This window comes from Verticillium dahliae, genomic scaffold (assembly GCF_000150675.1).
Source record: "Verticillium dahliae VdLs.17 supercont1.10 genomic scaffold, whole genome shotgun sequence".
NCBI classification, from domain to species: domain Eukaryota; kingdom Fungi; phylum Ascomycota; class Sordariomycetes; order Glomerellales; family Plectosphaerellaceae; genus Verticillium; species Verticillium dahliae.
In genome coordinates, this window is record NW_009276922.1 from 799,704 (window position 1) to 813,829 (window position 14,126).

At 56.5% G+C, this 14,126-nt stretch overlaps 5 protein-coding genes across 5 annotated transcripts; 2 read left to right on the forward strand and 3 right to left on the reverse strand.

The window, feature by feature from the left end:
- Window positions 1–2,684: 2,684 nt before the first annotated feature.
- Window positions 2,685–5,652, reverse strand: VDAG_05527 (uncharacterized protein; the record flags this gene model as incomplete). Its single annotated transcript, XM_009652422.1, has 4 exons — window positions 2,685–2,738; window positions 2,802–3,303; window positions 3,368–4,637; window positions 4,695–5,652. The coding sequence occupies 4 exons, from the start codon at window positions 5,650–5,652 to the stop codon at window positions 2,685–2,687; spliced, it is 2,784 nt and encodes a 927-aa protein (XP_009650717.1).
- Window positions 5,653–7,823: 2,171 nt separating this feature from the next.
- On the forward strand, window positions 7,824–9,287 carry VDAG_05528 (uncharacterized protein; the record flags this gene model as incomplete). The annotated part of the gene is made up of 2 exons (XM_009652423.1): window positions 7,824–8,138; window positions 8,340–9,287. The coding sequence occupies 2 exons, from the start codon at window positions 7,824–7,826 to the stop codon at window positions 9,186–9,188; spliced, it is 1,164 nt and encodes a 387-aa protein (XP_009650718.1). The 3' UTR covers window positions 9,189–9,287.
- Window positions 9,288–9,482: 195 nt separating this feature from the next.
- Window positions 9,483–10,232, reverse strand: VDAG_05529 (uncharacterized protein; the record flags this gene model as incomplete). Its single annotated transcript, XM_009652424.1, has 1 exon — window positions 9,483–10,232. One exon carries the CDS (start codon window positions 10,230–10,232, stop codon window positions 9,483–9,485), a length of 750 nt encoding a protein of 249 aa, XP_009650719.1.
- A 417-nt stretch (window positions 10,233–10,649) lies between these two features.
- On the reverse strand, window positions 10,650–11,714 carry VDAG_05530 (methionine-R-sulfoxide reductase B2). The gene is made up of 2 exons (XM_009652425.1): window positions 11,328–11,714; window positions 10,650–11,242 (listed from the first exon to the last, which is right to left on the reverse strand). The coding sequence occupies exons 1-2, from the start codon at window positions 11,380–11,382 to the stop codon at window positions 10,854–10,856; spliced, it is 444 nt and encodes a 147-aa protein (XP_009650720.1). The 5' UTR covers window positions 11,383–11,714; the 3' UTR covers window positions 10,650–10,853.
- A 734-nt stretch (window positions 11,715–12,448) lies between these two features.
- Window positions 12,449–13,953, forward strand: VDAG_05531 (stromal membrane-associated protein; the record flags this gene model as incomplete). Its single annotated transcript, XM_009652426.1, has 2 exons — window positions 12,449–12,566; window positions 12,623–13,953. 2 exons carry the CDS (start codon window positions 12,449–12,451, stop codon window positions 13,951–13,953), a joined length of 1,449 nt encoding a protein of 482 aa, XP_009650721.1.
- Between the last annotated feature and the right edge of the window lie 173 nt (window positions 13,954–14,126).

Below are 14,126 nucleotides of genomic sequence, written 5' to 3' on the forward strand. Positions count from 1 at the left end.
TCGCCTGTACGAGGACGTGAATCTCCGTATGGTATATCAGGATCTGACCTGAATCCACTCCCGAAATTGCCAGCACAGATGGCCACGAGGCTCATGGCAAAGGGAGGGTGGAAATTGGCGAGATCGGAGCCGACTCCCACTCGAACGAAACAGCCTGTGTGGGATGCGGGGGTCACACACCAGGGAAACAGGTGCCATCCCACGTCTCCTTGCCAACAACGAAACGCAATGACAACTCCAAACCCCCCAACTCCCATCTTTCAGAACCTCAACACCTCAACACACACCAATGCACCGTCGATGCCAACCTCGAAATCACTTGCCCCATCAGGCCCCCTGTCAACCCATTATTTAAGGCCCAGCACCAGCGGTCAGTTGACCGCACGCGCACGCACCACCAGGCGAGTGCAACGCGGCCCGCGACTGGCACATCATGCTGGAGTTCATCATGGAAACACGAGAGGGGGGGAGGGGGGCAATGGGGGCGGTGAGCGAGCAATCACCGAGCCACCCGCCCCGCCGCCGAGGTCACCGTTCACTCACCTCTATTATCATCTTCTGATATGCCTTCATACCACACTAGACACATGGTCAACGCGGTCCGCTCGAGACAAGATTATTGTAAAAATTAACGTTGGCGCCTACCCTGGCCTGCCTAGCTTCACCAGGCCAATTTCTGCGTCGACGCGTAGGGTTTCCGGCAACAGCCCCGGACACGGGGATCTTCTTTGCGGCACGAAATATTGTGATGACAGATCAAAGATCTATCAGATGATACTTGACCTCCCCCATGAGATGAGGTTCGTCCACACCGACAACGAATTCTCTGTCATGAAAACGGAACCGCACTCGCGTTCAGGCCAATCCCTGGCATGCCGTTTCTTCGCATTTGCCCACGGCATCAGCCAGCGGTCTACGCGAAACTCAACAGCCATGCTACATGTAATAACATCCCCAACGCTCAGACTTCCCCATCTTGGAAGGACGACTCCCGTCTCGGGCAAATCTCGCCAACCCGCACGCCCAATGTCGTCTAGATCCTGGCCTAGCATTCCAGCGAGCAGAACTGTCTTTTCGACAGAGGTGGTTTGACCCCGGACCCGACAATGTCAGTTGTCTCATTTTCTTCGGTTGTCTCGAAACGATGAGATCTAACGTAGCTGCTGCTCTGGTCTGTTTCTCATCTTGGCTGATCAGGCTGTTCCCTGCGCTGAACCGCCGACATCTCCATGGCAGCAGCTCAGTATCCCATTGTCTGGACCACAGCCTTCAGCTGATTTAGTATTCTTTCTTTGGCGGGCGGCTCTCGACCCCCCTAACATCAGTCTCGCCGTCCATGGACCAGCTGGTTCTAGGCTGGCGTTGCCGCGGTCCTGAGCCTGGGCCTTAGCTGGTGACGGCCGCATGCAGTCTAGGCGGGTGCATGCACGTCGCCCCCATGCCATGTCATGTCGGTCAAGCGAACGCGGGATGCCACGCTTTCAAGCGCCCTGGCACGCAGCAAGTGCTCACCGTTGCAGGCCCTTGACCGCTCTCGACATGGTACGTCTTCCACGCGTGCTCCAACGGCCAGCACCGTTTACATGTATTCTCGCCTCACTTTGGGACCACGCTTCATGGCGAGGTACGTACTGCAGAACTTTCTCCCGAGGAGACCCCTTTCACTCGCCCATTTGCGTCTCCCATTACCTGTTCAGTGTGACGAATGGTCTCGCTCTCCGAACCCCGTCGGGAAATCCAAACACCATGGATGCTCGTTTTCATGGTCCCCAGACTCTTGAGGTCGCTGCAATTTCAAGAGGCTCAATCCCCCCCGTCCCCCATGGCCTTCCCCACAAGCCTTTGCAATGTCAGTACGTGGAGACCTCATTAAAGGCCTGAACCCCTCGAGCCCGAGCCCCGGTCGCGGTACATGTTCCCCGGTGACCCACATCTAGGCATCTTTTCCTTGCCTACTCTTCTCCTAGACTTTGCGATGTTGGGTGTGCAGCTCGTAGCTCGTGCAGTGCCTTTGCGTGGGGGCGGGAACCGCATTCGCGGGACGGGAGGATGACAGGGGTTATGGGTGTGTGTGGTCTCGTCGTGAAGGATGTGTTTTGTCATTCGGATCTGTGCCCCCCTCCCTTTCCCTTTCCTTCCCTATCCCGGCCGGACAGACTGAGACTAGTTCAAGTCGTGCGATGCTTTTCTGTGCCTCGATTCCTTCTTTTTCTGCTTCTGCTCATATTCTTTTTCAAACGTCACATCTCCCAAGGTTTGGTTTTCATGTGCGAAAGCAACATGCCTGAAAAGTACTGCTTCTGTTTTACGACACGGCAGGATTCGCCCATGCTCTGACATGTGTGCTATTCATTGGCTCAGATTATCGCTTTTTTCATTGTATCTATCCCAGACAGGCCCTCGAGACTTTCGCCTCACAGCCGGAATCGTTCTGCGCAGCACGAGACAAAGGCCTCTGTCTATCGCCATGCCCACCCAGCGCCCTTTCTCCCCGCCTTCCCACTCCCTATTGTCCCGAAAGAGGTTCAAAACTCGTGAATCCGGAACGCCCTGGGTATTGCCCCAACCTCAAAACGGGTCACCAACTGACTACGTACTGTACACGAAAACAGAATAAAAAAAATGCAAACCCTTCTCATGATCACTCACTCATCATTATGAAGGCGAAGTCGAGACAAGTCTCGCTAGTTATCAGTCTCTGGCTCCACGAGCTCAATGATGGAGGCAATGTACTCGGCCTGCGCAGAGACGTGTTAGTACGAGATAGATAGCATGCGGCAAAGGGGAAGGGGGAATCATACCAGGCCCTTGTTCAGCCCCATGAGCTCAAACAGCCGCGGGCGCACGCAGCGGAAGAGCCGCTCGTTCCAACCGCCCTCGTAGTGCCGCAGCAGCTCAGCCTCGGACTGCGTCTTAGGAACGTTCCGGGCAATGTTCCTCAGGATGAGAGCCGCACTCAACGGGATGCCGGCGGCTTGGAGCGGCGCGTTGGGGTTGCGCTCATCGCGCACCATGGCAGTCTCCTCGTAGTCGACCGACTTGGTCACGGCGGGCTTGAGCCAGTCGCGTGTCGGCGCCTGGGCGGCGTCACCGTCAGCTGCCGTCTTGCGCGGGAAGGCGATGCTTGCGTGGACGGAGATGTGGTGCGCGATCTGGAAGAGCTTCATGGTGGTGGGCTCGGGGAACTTTTTGCATTCGCCCCACTGGCAGCGGCACTCCAGCTCGACATTGTCAAAGGAGCCGGCGGCGTTCTTGGCGATACCGAGGTGGTGGGTCAGAATATGGACGCCCATCTGCTGAGGGCTGGCAAAGTGCTGTCCGCACTTGACGCCCTGCTTGGCGGCGTCCCAGATGCAGCGCTTGAAACTCCTTGCCGTCGAGGCCGACGGGGTTCTCGCGGGCGCGCAGGCCCTGGATGATGAACTTTTGCTGCGTCTCGCCGGCGTTGGACACGCGGAGCACCTCGGCGCGCGACTCCTTGTAGACAATGGTGGCATTGCGGATGAAATCTGCGGGCGTGATGAGCGTCTGTCCGGACGTCTTAAGAGCCGATACAAATGCTGCTTGGTAGGCCTGCCAGGCCATGATCTGCGTGACGAACGAGTCCTTATCCTCCTCGAAGAAGCACTTGACCCACGCCTGGCAGCGTTCGGGCTCGCCAATGGCCAAGAGCTCCTGCAGAAGGTCTGTCGGCATGGGTGCGGCGTAGTCGTTGGGCGGCGTCTTGAGTTCGGGCACAATGACAACTTCGCGCGTAACCTTCTTGGCGCCATGCGAGAGAAGGCGGACGAGGTGGATGACCAGGCTTTCGGCACTGACGAACCGTAGCAGGTCATCAATGTTGGCGGCAACGGCCGTGTACTGGTACAGGAAGTCCAGGCACGCGTCCATCAAGTCGTCGTCGTTGAGCTGCAGCCAGCGCGTAATGTTCTCTAGCGTCTCGGCGGGCACATTGCTGAGCTTGTTGGTGTTGGCCAGCTTCATCGAGATGCGGCCGAGGGCGCGAAGTCCGCCGAGAATCATACCGCGGTCTGTTGACTTGAGCTGCTCTAGGAGCACCTGGTAGAGGGGATCATCCGATCCGAGAGACATGTAAGGCGTGAGACACTCTGTGATCTCGAGCGCCATGTGCTTCAGCTCAACGATGCTGTTATGTGTGGGAAGCCTCAAGATGATGCAGATCAGGTCTTTCAGCGGCTGCAGGTCGGACACGAAGTGAGCATTGTCCTGGAGCGTGACCATGTTGCGAATCGTGAGGACGGCCTCAGAGATGCACCGAAGGGCGTCTGAAAAGTCGGCAGGCTGGATGAGATCTGAGACGGGTTTGGGGGTGAGTTTGCTGATGCGGTCGAGGATATCGGGCGTCCCGTTCTCGCCATCGAGGACGCCGGGCCCAGCGTTGTTGGGGACCGGAACCCACGAGATCTCCCACTTGATATCATAGAAAAGGTTGCCGACATCAAGCGCCTTTTCGACGAGCGCATCTGCCAGGCCTGCGAACTGCTCAAACTTGAACTTATCACCTCTTTCATATGAGATCTTAACAAAGTGATGCACGGCATATTCCTGCTCAGCCAAGATCTTCGATCGCAGACCCATGAGGCATCGGTGGTAAATACCAGCACCGTCCTTGCGCACTATCCACAGTCAGCATCGATCCGGAGCAATCATCACAACGGGAAGAAAGCACGTACGTCCTGGTGTCCCATGGGGCAGCTCGGGGGGTTGCAGCCTCTGCCGCGCCAGCTGTCGGCGCCTAGCGAACTCTGCAGGATTGTTGCCTGGCGTGTCGACGGGTCTGAGAACCAGAGGCGGGAGAGCTTGGAGCGACTTGGGCTGGTACGTATCAACAGCAGAGGCCACATTCTCCGAGTTCGAGGGGTTAAAGGCCCCACTCGGCCCGCGAGGGATGCGCTGCTGGCCTGACATGGGCACAGAAGTGGGATGCGCCGATGGGAAGTGCCCTGGTGTATTGGATTGACCCGAGCTCTGGGAGTTGGAGTGATGCTGGGACGTCGGTTGACTGGTCTGTCCAGTCTGTGCTCCCGAGGCGTTGCGGGTGCGAGTCGGGCCCGTGTCGGGCTGGAAGATGACTCTCTGCGGAGGGGCCTCTCTCAATCCGCGCGAGGCGCGTAGGCTGGAGCCGACAGGCGTGGTCTCTGGGCCAGAAGGGCGATCGCGCGACGGTGTGCCGTCGTCTCCCGAAGCAGCCGAGTCACCAGCGAAGTCCTGCTTGCGATAGTTTTCTCGCGTTCGGGTCAGAAGCGATCCACCTTTGGCCGTGCCGTCCTCGAGGATGTCTTTTGGCGGGGGCTCTTTTCCGTGGATGGTGCTAATCTCGTATGCGGCCAGGTTCTTCAGGTAGCGGTCTTTGAGTTGATAGGCGGTGGATGCGATGCTGGTCATAGGGATGCCGAGCTTCTCGACCATCTCGCGCCAGGCAAGTTTCCTGTCGCTGACTTCGTCGTAGCCGCCTTCCTCCACAATCAGGTTGAAGAGCTTGTAGAGATCGAGATTTACTGTTGAGCACTTGGGTTCTGGGTCAAGCGTGGTACCTCGTTGCTGATGATAGGCGCGCAGTTTGGTCATAAACTCCTCGTACTCGGGAGTGCGGTCAATCTCGTGAGGGGGATATTTCGTTTCGGGCGCCATGTCGCTACGTCAACAGGCTCGTTCGAGGACACAGACGAACGAATCTATTGAAAGGGGGGAAATCAGCAGATGACTTCCCAAAAGCGACAGGAGCAATAAACCAGGTGCGGTGGGGGGGAGGGGGGGGACTTACGTTTTGTCGCGGGCAGGCAAGCACCGGACGATGAGAGAACAGAAAGGGAGCGAGGTGTGCGCAATTGACAAACACCAGTGACCCAATTATGACTGTCCGTTTGCTGGTTTGCTGATGGTGTGCTGCAAAGGATTGCAGAACCGTGATGCTAGTGCTCTGCTTGATGGTGGCTGCAGATGGCAGTTGCAATGCGACGGAGCACTGGTTGGTTAGTCGCGGTCGCCGCGCCTTGTCGAAAATTGGTCGCGTTCCATGTCAACCAGCAGACGAAGCCGAAGACCGTGCCTCGAGGTACCTGGGTACGTGGTACGTGCTGAGGCGTCTGTGCAACAGCCGAAGTTTAGCCGTCTCAACTACCAGCTTGGACTCCAGGCAACCAGGCTCGATTGTGCCTGCCATCGCAGAGATCCGCCTGTCTTGTTCCCACATGGGCACCTATACAGTGAGCTGAAACACTCTGTACCATCTAGATATACGGGCCTCGTCTGTTTGGAGCAGGCCTAATCAGATGATTCCATCATAACAATCGCGGTGGAGATGGTTGTCTTGATGTCGAGATAGGATCCATATCTCCCGAGTTGGAAGGTCTATGCCCAGAACGACGGCAAAGAGTGCATTCATGTAGACGAGTTCACCCTAAGGTACCTACCTAGGTAGGATATCTGCCTGGGGAAGGAATCACCGACACCCTATATTCCTGCCCCCAATGCCTGGACCGTCTTCATCGTCAACGACCAAGCCATCCAGAGCAATGTCATCCAGTCTATACTCTCACCGCCAAATCGGAATCCTGTGAGGATTTTCTCACCATACATCGATACAATATGTTTCCTCAATCCGCTGGTGGCGATTCCCAGCTGCATGTGTTTCCCCTCAGCCGTGCTTCTGTCGGCACGGTTCAGTCAATGTCGCAAGAGCAACATCGCAGCACACACACCTTCAATGTTTCCTTGATACTGAGACACGAGAAGCAACTCGTGGGCTCGGCTGTTCCGTCGCATAGTCTCCGGGATATGGCCCCAAACGTTATCTTACTCATACAGTCAGGTACCCGTCAACTGGTAATCCAACCTGGCCTGCCTCGCTTCGCGGCGTGTACTAACGGTCAAAGGAACGACTTTATCTAGGAGAGCTTGTCCAAACGAGTGGCCATCCTATACCATACGAACTTCGTCAGCGGGAGCTGGAGAAGACATTTCGCCTTCGATATGAGCCATCTCAAGTACGTAGGCAACGTCGTAATCTGAATGCTGATAGCTAAGACAAAAGATAGGGACAGATTCACGAAATCAGAGCCGAGTTTGCTGTAAGAAGCGATTATGCGCAAGCGATGCACATTTTCCAGTGCCTCGGACTAAGAGCTTCCGTGACGAGGGACGCCTCGTCGCCTATTCATGTCCTAGGTGAACGTGCTTCGCCTAGACCCTCGCCCCTGACACGAGTCTTCTCGCCAGCGCCAACACGGTTTGGAGACAAGCGCACCGCGATTGAAGATATGCGTGCCAATCACTCGTTGTCACCTGTTTACAGACCCCAGATTGTCAATTCGTCACTTCACCGCCACGACACACACCCTCTAAGTGATCTTTCTACCAGACCACATTATGCAGGCTCTTTCCAGGCACCAGACACTGTCTCCAATCTCATAACAGGCCATCAAATGCCATATGATTTGAAGACAAGTCCACACTTTGACCAGGTCGACAACTGTGAAACCTCCAGATTCCTTCCGACACCGAGTTCGCAGCTCGATTCTCAAACCTCGACGAGCTTGAGAGGTCCGAGTCCTTCTTGGTCCTGTGAAAGGACATCCACATTCGAAAAAGAACCGCGCGATCACCCGAACAAAGAAAACAATCTTTCATTGCAGAGCGTTCCGTCTGCAACGTCGGCAGCATGGAAAACGCATCAGCCAAGCTCAGCCAGTGACTTTGGATCAATGCTACCTCCCCCTCGTGAACTTCCATTTAAGCGTACTGCGACCACACCGACAGACAGACCATTAGGGATTGAGGGTGCTGATAAAAAGAAAAAGACCATGACAACTCCCGCTCTCATGCCAACGCTGACAACGAAACCTCCAGACTCTGACACGAGCCAGCTACAGCAGTGTTCCATGAGAGACTTCTTCAACGACGAAGTGGACATCTCCAACCTCGAGAGAACGAACACAAAGGACACACCCTCAACCTCCAGACCGAGGCGAGCCGCAGCGGGCCTCAAGAAGTCAGCTAAACAGGCGACACCGCTCAGACGGAGTGACAATCGAACAAGCCCTTCAATTCAAACAAGCCGTACAGCAAGCTTGAGAAACGCACCTCGGAAGGATTCCAACGAGGAACCTAAAAGCAAAGTTAGTCTCCCAAAGAACTCGAGGACGAGACGAAGTATGGTTTCAAGCAGGTCATCTCCGTCTCGGAGCGGGGATGGGTCACCTGGCGCAACAACCACATTTGCTGTGAGCAAGAGAAAGGCTCCGTCCGCACAACCGAGACCCAGCAAGCAACAAAAGCTCGTGTCAACGGAAAAACCTTTGCTGGATACATTTCGGAAGACTGGTTCAGAACCTAGGGTGATTGTGGTGCGTTACCACGATACCAGCACGCAGGCGAGCCTGGTGCCAGAAAATCGTAATCACGCGCCCACCACTAGTTCCCAATCTACTTCAAATGCCAACGGTCAACACAGACATGTGGACAAAGATTCAGATACCAGAGAGGTATCTTTATATGTTGATAAGGCCCAGGCTTGCCCCATCAGCGAGCCGATGTTGGAATCCAGTACTCAGACTCACGTCGTTGTCCAAGACGCAGGTAGCTGCTGCAATATCCGCCGTGTGCATGACCAGGACCAGCAGACCATATTGTCAGGTAAACAACTCGATGCCCGTCTTGAAACGCAATCTTCAGTTCAAAAAGGCATCCAGACAGCAGAATACAGATTGGAAGACATTTGTATCGCTTGTAGGGCCTGCCCACGAATGGTCCAAGCTGGGGTGCAAACATTAGTGCCCTGTTCGGAGGAGATAGGAGAAAATGACATGAGGGAACCCCGAGCATCGAACACCCGCGCAAAGACGAAACCTTTGTACACAAATGCGCAGGCACAAACACTGCATGAAGCCGCAAGCCAGGATGGCGGTGTCCTTGCTGCAGGGTTGCTACTGATTGACCAGGCCCGACACGTCATGCACGACCATGTCGACGATGACCTTGACCGGCTTGAGAGAGGGGAGAAAATTGACGCAGAGAAATCGATAACGCAGATGCTGCGGAATGTGGAGAGTCTGGCACAGGAAGCTATTGATAGCCATGGTTCGCTACTGCTTCGTTTGCCCTTTGACCAGATGACGATTGACTACATCAAGACACGCACAGTCGATTTGCCGGGGCTGGCATACTGAATCAAGTGTCTTAGGGCTCATTGAGGAACCATGTGGCAAGAAAAAAGGTTGAAGACTGAGAGATACCATTGATAAACTGCTCATTTTAATCGATGCCCCAACAGCTCGGCGACTCTGAAGTAGGCCGTTCCAAGCAAAACTCCATTGCTCCTCACGCTTTCATGAACCTGACCATTGAGTATCCAGCTGACACCAAGGTACAACCTTATCCGTAGGCCAATTCGCTTTCCAGGTACAAATCTTGGTAGGCAAATTCCGCTTATCAGGTTCTCCTGCATGAAAATACCAAACAACTCACTTCCTGCCTCTGCGCTTATGCATTGGATACTTCGATCCGGCTAGGAAACCAATCTTCAGCAGATCCTCGACATTGCGGATGGCTTGCACACTGGCCATGATAGCGGCTTGTGGCAACTTGGGAGCCAGCTTGGAAATGTCAAGCTCTTCACGGACGGGCTCGAAGACCTCGCCTTTTGTTGGAGGCAAATCGGCGCTGGTATAGTCCCCGGGACTATCGGGCTGATCTCTAAGCCAAGCCGAGATGGCCGAGCTGGCGGCCCGGCGGCTGGTAGTTGTAGTCTTCTGCTCGGGCTGGGCGCTGGCAGAGTCGGATCCGCATTTGGAAACGAGGAGACGTAATCGTTTGCGAGGCCGGCTGACATTTGTGTCAACGACCTCGGTGGGCTGGGCGGACGAGAATGAAGGCAAAGTACAGGTCGAGAGGGCGACGGCCTTGCGCTTGTCGGAGGCAATCCTGGCGACGACGGCGGGGGGAGTGCTGAGACCGAGAATATCCGTGCCGCTTGCATGCGAAGCGCACCGCGACGGGTCGACATCGACCTTTGTGCTCGGGGGTTCATGGTCCGAAGGTTCGACCGAGCCCATGACATATCCGCGGAAATGCTTGAGCTTCGCAGTGTCGGCGGAACTCTGAGAGGGTATATAGGGGAGGGGCGGCCTGATGGACGCGGATTCGTCGCTGGCGATGCTTGCAGTTGACGAGCCCGAATCGCTGGACGGCTCATGATCGTCGTGCTTTTCCATGCTGAACGATGCAATGAGGGATGGCTGCTATATGTCGTACACCGAGGAAAAGACGTATTCAATGGAACTCAACTTAAGTTGAGGAGTCAAAGAAATTCAAAGCCAGAAAGGATGAAAATCAGAGAAGACTGGGAGTTGTACGTATGAAGACGAGAGAGACGACCAGACGTGGGGAACGGGACGCTCTGTTCGGGTTTTGTTGACGAGGGCAGTGCCTTCGCAGATGGCTCTCGACCAAGGAGCTGCATAGGAAAACCCTAAGAGTCGGTCACGCCTTCCGCTGCACTGAGGTGACTGTTTCCTCTGAAACGGGGCTGCTCTTGACGGCCACCAAGGTGTCAGAGCTAGTATGGCTGGCAGCGGTTTTCCGAATGGGTACGGTGCAGTGGATCACAGGAGGAGGAAGGTTCAGTCAACGAGAGCAATGTCCAGATGCAGACACACTTTGCAAGGTATCAAGCATAACTCAAACCCGACTATTCGGCCCCATGATGAACACCGCATCTCAGCCATCCAGGACAACAAGGTCGGCAACAAGCCCACGCCAGACTCCACTCCTCAGCCTCTCAAACACCTACATCTCCCGCCGAAAAATGAAACACGCCGACGAAATGAACCATCTCAAGCCTTGCTTTCTCTCGCAGCACCGTCCGCCTGTGCCTTGTCTTCGGGCGAGAAGGTCAGGCTGACGCTGTTGACGCAGTGTCGCTCGTCAGTCGGCGTAGGGAACCCTTCCCCCTTGAAGACGTGGCCGAGGTGGCCCCCGCAGTTGGAGCAGACAATCTCAGTGCGCGCCATGCCGAATGCGCGGTCCTCGTGGCGGGTGACGGCGCCGGGGAGGCTGTCAAAGTAGGCAGGCCAGCCACAGCCCGACTTGAACTTGTGGTTGGCCTTGTAGAGGGGTGCAGAGCAGCCGGCGCATGCGTAGACGCCCTCGGAGGGGTAGTGCTTGTCAAACTCGCCGGAGCCGGGGGCCTCGGTGCCCTTCTCGCGGAGGATGCGGAATTGCTCTGGGTTGTGTCAGCATGGAGATGGCATATTCGTCGACTGACTGACTAAGGTACCGTAAGGGAGGATGAGAGAGAGATTACTTACCCTTGTTGAGGACGGCGCGCCACTCGTCGCTGGTCCGCTGATCGGGGTAAGACATCTTTTCGGACGGGGACGAGGAGCTGAAGAACGAGCTGATGAAAGGGATGGGCATGGAAGCGCGGAGAGGTGTGTTGCGAACGCGGAGTGTGGATGTGAGGCGTGACGAGGCCCGAACGCGGGTGAAGCTGGAAACTGTGAAGATGAGGGTCGAGAAGAGGGGAGAGAATCGCATGAGGGGTGGTCTGGAGCGTTTGTTTTATAGAAAGCCTTTTCAGCTGCAATATTTATCTTGAGGCAGGGCAGATTGTATGTTCATGAAGTGAAAGGAAAGAAAAAGACCATAGACAAGTTGTCGATCGCTCACCAATTGACAGTATTGACGTCTGTTTCGAGGGGCGAGTGTGACAAATCATAGCGGGTCTGACGGGGAAGCTGCAACTCGTCATCGACAAAGTGATGGAGTCGCAGTGCCAGCCGAGGCGCCAGCCACATGCGCTGCCACACGCAGCGGCCGTGAGACGTCTGCCTTGCAGGCCATGGTTGTGATCATTTTTGCCTGTTCTGGACGTCGTCGAACTGCGCAAACTGAACAATGACAAATTATCAGATATGCTTCCTTCAATGAGCTTCATATCCATGCCCTGCTCTTAACAGCCTCGTACATGACCCCTCGAGGCCATCACATACACACAGCTCATACCAGCCGCGAGCACCTGGGCGCCACCCCACAGTCCTCCAGGCCCCCTCCAGCACTAGAATATAGGTACTCCTCGGCCAATTTCGCCACCTCAGGCAGAAACGCCTAGCACTTAGCCAGACCAGACGTCGTGGGGCAGCATCATTCTTAATTCTGGCCCCTTGTCCCTTGTTCCCCCCCCCCCCCCCCCTATCCCGCAACGTCCTGGTCGGTATCGGATCAGTGCCCAGCCAGAGGAAGATCCATTTTCAGGCACATCACACAATCCACCTCGCGGCCACATCTCCTCCCGCTCTTTCCTTTCCACCCCCCTCCTTCACGACAGGGTCACCTCCTTCATTGTCCTCCATTTGGGCCAGACCGAGCACGAGCGCGAACAGCAAGCGATCCTCTCTACCCCGCTGATAACATCTCAACACCGCCCGCCATGTCTCGACGACCTCCCAACCCGGCTGCTGAGCGCGCCGCGAAGAATACGCAGACGATTAAGAGTCTGCTGAAATTGGAATGCAACAAGATATGCGCTGATTGCAAGAGGAACAAGCGTGAGTACCGCGTTGCTTCATGCGACCGACGAATGACTGACTGGTTGCTCTCGCAGACCCTCGATGGGCCAGTTGGAACCTTGGCGTCTTCGTTTGCATTCGATGCTCCGGCATCCACAGAGGCATGGGCACCCACATCAGCCGTGTCAAGTCCGTTGACCTCGATTCCTGGACCGATGAGCAACTGCAGAGCATTCTGAGCTGGGGCAACGCGCGCGCGCAGAAATACTGGGAGGCCAAGCTTGCCCCAGGCCACGTACCCTCCGAAGCCAAGATCGAAAACTTTATCCGTACCAAATACGAACTTAAGCGATGGGTCATGGACGGTGGCATACCCGATCCCGCGACTCTCGATGTTGACGGTGACGACGACGTTCCCCTGAGCATTGTCAAGGAGAAGCAGGTCGTTGAGAGGAGGGAGTCGGTTCGCAAGGCGTCTGTCGGGAAGTCGGCAGCTCCGAGGAGCATCCCTGCCCCGCAGGCCGACTTGATCGGCGGTGACGATCTGCCACAGAGGGCCAGCTCTGCCGGACCTGGCACCGGCAACGTACCACCCAAGGCGCAGCCGGCCCCCCCTAAGACGACGAGTACTAAGGATTCGCTGCTTGGTTTGGACTTCTTCGGCGAACCTGCAGCACCTCCCCGCCCGGCCAGCACTACCGGTACTGGTGGCGCCGCGGCTGCCAACTCGCGCCCGGACCTGAAGCAATCGATTCTCTCTCTCTACGCCACAGCACCGCGCCCACCAGCTCAGCAGCAGCAGCAGCAGCAGGGCGGACATGCCCAGCAGGGATCTTTCGGCGGCATGGCCTCGCCGACGTTCCAGCAACAAGGATTCGGGCAGCAGCAGCAGCAACAGCAACAGTCTTCGCTGGGAGGCATCAACGACGCCTTTGGTAACCTCGGCTTCTCCAACACCACCAGCTCTAAGCCCGCCGCGGCAGACCCCTTCGCCAGTTTTGGCGCTCCCCAGGCCAGCAAACCCGCAAACCAGGCTTCCTCGAACGCTTTCGGTGGGCTGGGTGGTGGCAGCTTCTTCGATTCCAAGCCCTCCGTGCCGGCAGCCTCCTCCCACCAGCAGCAGTCTTCTAACAGCGGCTTCGGCGGCTTCGGGTGGTCGAGCTCGCCCGCACCGCCTGCCGCCAACCCTGCTCAATCCAAGCCCGCTCAATCCACCTCTTCCATGGGCGACCTTTTCGACTTATCCTCCCCCGTGTCGAGCTCGACCCCGCCACCCAAGGCGACTTCTCCTCCTGTCAACAGCACTTCTGTTTTCAACCTCTCCGCCCAGCCCAAGCCCTCTCAGCCGTCGCCGGCGCCAGCAGCCGTCTCGCCAGCCATTGCTTCGTCCTCCAACTTCTCCGGCTCCGACGTCTGGGGGCTCTAGCGCCTGGGGGCGCCCCTGAGCCCGCTGCGCCTGCCAAAGGCGCCCGAGGCGTCCAAGGGCGTCGACCCGGCGACTTTGGCGGCTGGGGGAGCGCCCAGCAGCGGGCTCAGGCAGCCTCGGAAGGGTTCTCGGCCAACACGCCCATTGTTCCCGGGTGGCGTCAGGGGGGCTTC